At 31.9% G+C, this 5905-nt stretch overlaps 1 protein-coding gene across 1 annotated transcript; it reads right to left on the reverse strand.

Moving 5' to 3' along the window:
• Positions 1-332: 332 nt before the first annotated feature.
• LOC129893180 (BTB/POZ domain-containing protein At3g22104) lies at positions 333-3773 on the reverse strand. The gene is made up of 3 exons (XM_055968670.1): positions 3314-3773; positions 1107-2219; positions 333-913 (listed from the first exon to the last, which is right to left on the reverse strand). Exons 1-3 carry the CDS (start codon positions 3374-3376, stop codon positions 467-469), a joined length of 1623 nt encoding a protein of 540 aa, XP_055824645.1. The 5' UTR covers positions 3377-3773; the 3' UTR covers positions 333-466.
• Between the last annotated feature and the right edge of the window lie 2132 nt (positions 3774-5905).

Here is a 5905-nt window from a genome sequence, read left to right on the forward strand (position 1 = left end):
AAATTCCTTTTGCTGCCCTGTCTCTACCCTCCAACAAATGCAGTACTGGGAAGAATATCAATGAAAGAATTCAGATTTTTGATAGAAACTTCTCATCTTTATGTAGGAAGAGATTCTCTTGTTTTGCAGACAATTTTTACAACTAGCATTATGCCAATGTCTCAATATGAGAATGATATGGAAAGTGACTTTACCTTATCATCCTTCTGCCACAAATCTCAGGGAATTATCAGATTTTTTGGTTCTTAATTCCTTTTCCATACCTATATGCTCAAACAGTTTCTGATTAGTCTCAATCATTTTACTATTGGCAGCCAGAAAAAAGTAAGTGGTGGGGTAAAAGTAGTAGTTACTCTTTGTTATTCAAACAAAGAACTAAGTTTTGATTTGCTATTTAGATACAAAATTTTCAAAAATAATAATATTAATAAAGTTAATAAAAATGATTGGATTTTATTTATCTCAATCAAGAACATAGCCTAGGTAATGATTTGGCATTGTTATGGCTTGATACTCTTGATTTCAACATTTTTGCCATTTGATTTTGCATTTTCCTACAAGCTTTTTCCAATTCTAGTACTCTCCATTGCATGCCTTGTAAATGTTCTTTAAGCTTCTCATTCTCTGTCGAAAGATCCAGCTTTCCTGCGTATAGCACGATCTGTTGATCTTCGTTTCCTGGATTTTCTGTATCTACGAAACTACAAGGGGAATCGAGGTAAGGACTGGGTTGATTGGTTTCTTGAAGCAAGCTTTTGAGCTTAACTTGCTGAGTTATGAGAGCTTGTCCAGCAGATTTTGAAGGGAACTTTTTATTACGAGCAAGGTGGCTACAAGCCTCGGATGACAGCTTCTCGTAGCTCAGTCCACTACATACTTTTATCTTTTCCTCTTCAGATAACCCTGAATGGACCTGCAATTTGTCATCGATGATCAAGCGTTTGACCAACCAGCTAAATTTTTAAAACAATGCCCAAGTAATTTGCCATATTCTTGAACATGAACTTGTAGTGAAGTTGTGTGTTTGTATCAGTTAATTAAGCATCAAAATGCAAAGAAAAAAGTAATAGATTGAAGGCCTCTTAGGGAGAATCGAAAAGGCATACCTCGAGATACATAACTGTGGCATGGTAGATTGCATCATATGAGTCCCTAGCAGACTCGGGGAGTGACCTGACCAGGGCAAGGAACTTGGAAGATTTAAGACATGGATCAGGAGCTACTTCTGCTATGTACAAGTCCATCAAGCTAGCAACTTTCCTCAATCGAGTTAACGGAACACAACATGGCCCTTTGCTGATGAATGATTTCAATAACCTAAGAACTAAATTCACATCATATAAATAGCTCGATCCAACAGGTGACGGGAGCAGGAGGTTATCCAAAGTTGCTTGATCCAACTGGGAGCCAATCATGCTCTCTAACTTGTTCCTGGAGCACTTGCTTATCTTTAAATTAAGAGTAATTCGAAGCATTCCAAACAAGGTTTTGAAAGAAATGCAGCTTAAATCTAGCAAATAAAGCATCTCTATAACTGTCTCTATGGTCTTGCATTTCTCATCCATTGTTTTGGCCACCGAAAATCTTGACTTTTGGTAATAGAACAGGAACTTACTAAGAATCCCGTGGTCAAGGTTTTTGGATGCCATTTGCTTTACCAAAGTTTCAATCAAAAAGGGCTCAAAAGAAGCAAGATCCTCAAACCACCATGTTGCCCGAAATGTGCTATTTCTCAAGCTCTCTGTACTTTTCGTATCACAAGACAACCGAAATCCAGAGCTGTCAGCAGAAGAAGTTGACGGACAAGGGCTGGTTTCACACGAAGATGCAACCCTCCCAATAACAGAATCCAGGTATTTATCAATTACACCTGAAGAGCTTGCCACAGGCATCAAGTTTTGACACAGTCTAAGAGCATCAAGAAGCTCAGACCAAGTCCAATACCTTATGTCTTCAAGCGATTTCTCAGTTAGCTCGAATAGATTTTGGTTTCCGGATACAGATTTCTCCATTTCCATATAAGAGGCAGCACAATATAGAGTTGAAACATTAATGGAATTTATCTCAATCTTCCCTTTGCTGTAGCAGAATCTTGTAATGAGCTCAAAACTCTCAGCTCCACCAGGAAAGTCGTGAAATATCACCTTAAGATATCGTGTCCCTCGTTTCGATTTGCCAAACAATTTGTTTATTCTTCCAGAATAGGAACATATAACCTTCTGCACAAATTTACAACAACACACAATTAAATAACAAAACTGGCATATTCAACAAATTAAGAATCCACCAAGAATGGTACTCAATAGTTATTTAGGGACAATTATTAGAGGCTTATCACTCAATAGTTAAAGTATTTAATAAGCTTACATTGGTAACCACTCGATCACTTTCACAATTTAGGATACAAGAACCTTATCAAGGGCATTAAATTAAAACCACAAAAAGCAAAAAATTAATTGAATAATCTAAAGAATTTCCTAAAGAATGATGACAGGTCGTTATACTAAAATTAAATTGAGCAAAAAAGAAGTCTGTGATACACCAGCAAAGTAGGGAAAGCACAGTAATGAGTTGATTTGAGAGCAACCTTTTTGGGCACTCTAGAAAGATGTGAAAGATGCAAAATTTAAAAGGGTCAAGAACATTTAAACCCCATAATAATAATATCAACATCAATAATAAATGAAAGGAAAAAATACTTTTAAAAAAAAAGGGGCGGTGAGTTTACAAATCACATTGGAGAAAAAAGTTGGCCAAGAAATAGTACAAACTTAGCCCCACACATGAACAATGTAGGTACAAAATTTAATTTTGTGTTAAAAATGAGTAGCAAAAGTTAAGAACAATAATGTAAAGAGAGTTGAAAGACAACAAAGAAACATATAGGAGAATGATCATGAACTTCACAATAGCACAAAATGGAGCCAGACAAACTGAAATTAAACAGAACACCAGCCTATATTGCTCAGACTCTATAAAATGTTGATGGTTGCGTGTTGGATTCTGCAAAAGTAGCTTATTTTTGAAGGATCCGTCGTCATAACTGCGATAACATTTTCGAAGAGTTCGAGCAATATACAATCTCCAACAATAAGGAAAAAACACAATTTTGCATACAGAAATTGGACAAATAGAGGAGAAAAAAAAACTAAGAACAGAGAATTAGAAATGAAACAGAATAACATTAATTGAGAAGACAGCAATTTGGACAAAGAAACAAAAAAAGAAAGAGGGGAGAACAAAGCTTGTTGTTATTTACAGAGGACAAAAGAGAAGAACCAGAAAAGCTAAAAAAGAAAGAAGGAAAATTTACCTTATCTACCATAAAGACTTGTTCACCATTGACATCCACTTGAAGATCACACGAAACATCCATTAGAGTCAAATTAAGAAAAAAACCCACCTCAAATTAAGAGTCCCTTTTGGAATTTACTTCAATAAAAAACTGATCTTGGGAGATACCCACATAGATTTGAGAAGAAAACAAGAAGTTATTCTTAAATAAGCATGAAGACAAATGGAAAAAGTTGTGTTCTTGGTAATCCAAACTGAGAATAATAAGCTTGGATAGACAAGAGTATGGGTGAAGTAAAGAAGGGGGTGTCTCAAGGACACAGAAAATAACAGATATATAAATGCATATAATAAAGAGGAAAAAAAGAACAAAGAGAAATCAGAACTTCCAGTGAGTAAACTGGGTAAGTGTAAAGAGGAAAATGCTTATATGGTAAGACAAACAGAGTTGTTGACTGCCCACTAATCTGTATCTGACATTCCTGTCAAAATATGAGTCAATTTTTGATAACCATATGCTACTTCTGGCTAAATCAATTTTTTAACTTACATTATATGTATGTAATAAATTACTGATGGTTTTATTATATTTCGGTTCTCAACTCTTTTATGCCATTTTCTTCGCAGTAAGTCTCTTTCCTGAGCAGTAACAACATCCAAAAATATACTATATAATAAAATTTAAATAATAATTAAATAAATACTATTTTTAAATTAATAATATAATACAATTTTTTCTTTGTCTCAAAATAAATATCGTTTTATTAAAAATAATCACTGCTTTAGAAATTCAGAACAATGACTAGTAATTATTTTCAACTATATTCTTATATTAAAAAGTTATTTTTTTAATAGTACTCGATTCTCAAAAAAAATCTGATAAATAGGTTCAATTAAGTAAATGATATTTATATTTAAATGGACTCTAAAGACTTATTATTCCCTCTCTTTTAATTTCTTTGTCTGATTTTAATTTAATGCGTAGTTTAAGAAAACGGTATTTTTAAAAAAAATTTATAATTTTAAATTAAAAATATATGAAATATATGAAAATGCCATTGAATCTTATAATCTTATAAGCATGTCATGTGAAAGTTAAACTTTAAAAAAATTATCAAAAAAAAAGATATTATTTTTTAGAAGAAAGTAAGATTACAATTGGTAACAACCATCCAAACAAGCTGCTGTTTCCTTCCAGATCAGTCACTCTATTAATTAAATCTCTCTGCCGTATAACATAAGTTGACGCTGGAGTAAATTTTATTAAAAGGCTAATGACTAATTGCTACTGCAAAGCACCTTTTCCTGTTATTTTTTTTGTCTGTTACATTATCTTTTGCATATTTTCAGTTTTGAGCATGAGTAAAGCTTTTGCTTTTTCTTCTGGTTGTGGAAAAGAACAATTTATGTTTTCAAGATTAACAAGAATGTAATTTTTCTCTGTAAAAAATAAATAAAAAGAATATTGCTTAAATAATATATGTGGATAAAAAATAATATTTAATAATATATAATAGAAATTAATTCTTTTGTTAAAAGTGTTCTAAAATATTTAATCTTTTAAAGAATAATAATTCCATTCTAAATTTGTTAATTTAAGTTTTTCGTTTTAGATTTAATAATAAAAAAATTAAGACCACAAAATTTGCTTATAACCACAATAAATTATATCAAGACAACAAATTTGAATTTTTTTTTTTTAGTAATTTGCTTTCTCTAACGAACTAAATAGTAATTCAATTTTAAATGAGTTAGGGAATAATTCGCATTCTCCATGAAACTGATTAATTTAGAAAAAGAATAAAACTATTGGGTGTGTTCGTCAGGGAGGAAAATATTTTTTAAATTTTCTCACTTTTGGCTGGTCAAAATTTTTGAAAAATATTTTCAGTACGAAATCAAGTTTCTTATAAATGAGAAAAATAGTTTCGCTAGTGAAAAAATATATTCTACATATGACATATCACATTGATTTTGTACTCTCCATCCGAAAATAATTAATAAACTCACTTATTTTCGTTAAAACCTATCTATGCAAGTTTTGAAGTCAGAGGCGGATCCAGAATTTTGAATCTCTGAGTGTCACGCTGCTTTGAACAGTAACCTATGGCAAAAACTCATGTAGAGCAAGATAATACTTAATATTTATTAGCAAATTTGCATACAAAATTTAGACTTGTTCTGTTGGATTAGTTTTTACTTACAAGAGGTCTAAGATTCTAATCTACTTATTCACAATTCTTTTTATAATAAATTAGCTAACGATGTCTTGCATGGTAAAAAAAAGTTTTAAGAAAATACATCTCACAACAGGGCTCAAACTTGCATCCCTACGGTGTTAAATATGAGTTTTAACCACTGGCACCAACAAGACTCATTATTTCTAGTGGTGCCACGTTTAATATTTATATTTTTCTTACAAATATATATACAAATATAAATATATATACAGATTTTCAACTGAGACCACATGATGGTATGACATCCCTCCGATCTACATAGATCCGCTCCTATTTGGACCAAATCATTTAATTAAGCAAAGGATGCCATCTTGTTGATGTATCATTTTATTGTATAACCTCTTCAATATAAAGGTTCTAAAAGGTTAATG

Source organism: Solanum dulcamara, chromosome 6 (assembly GCF_947179165.1).
Source record: "Solanum dulcamara chromosome 6, daSolDulc1.2, whole genome shotgun sequence".
NCBI lineage: Eukaryota > Viridiplantae > Streptophyta > Magnoliopsida > Solanales > Solanaceae > Solanum > Solanum dulcamara.

Bases quoted from the DNA above. Each gene is read 5' to 3' on its own strand.
- LOC129893180 (XM_055968670.1), bottom strand. From the start codon at position 3,376: ATGGATGTTTCGTGTGATCTTCAAGTGGATGTCAATGGTGAACAAGTC. The intron at 2,220-3,313 runs GTAAATTTTCCT...AAATTTGTGCAG, and splicing joins AAGTCTTTATGGTAGATAAG to AAGGTTATATGTTCCTATTC. The intron at 914-1,106 runs GTATGCCTTTTC...GACAAATTGCAG, and splicing joins CCACAGTTATGTATCTCGAG to GTCCATTCAGGGTTATCTGA.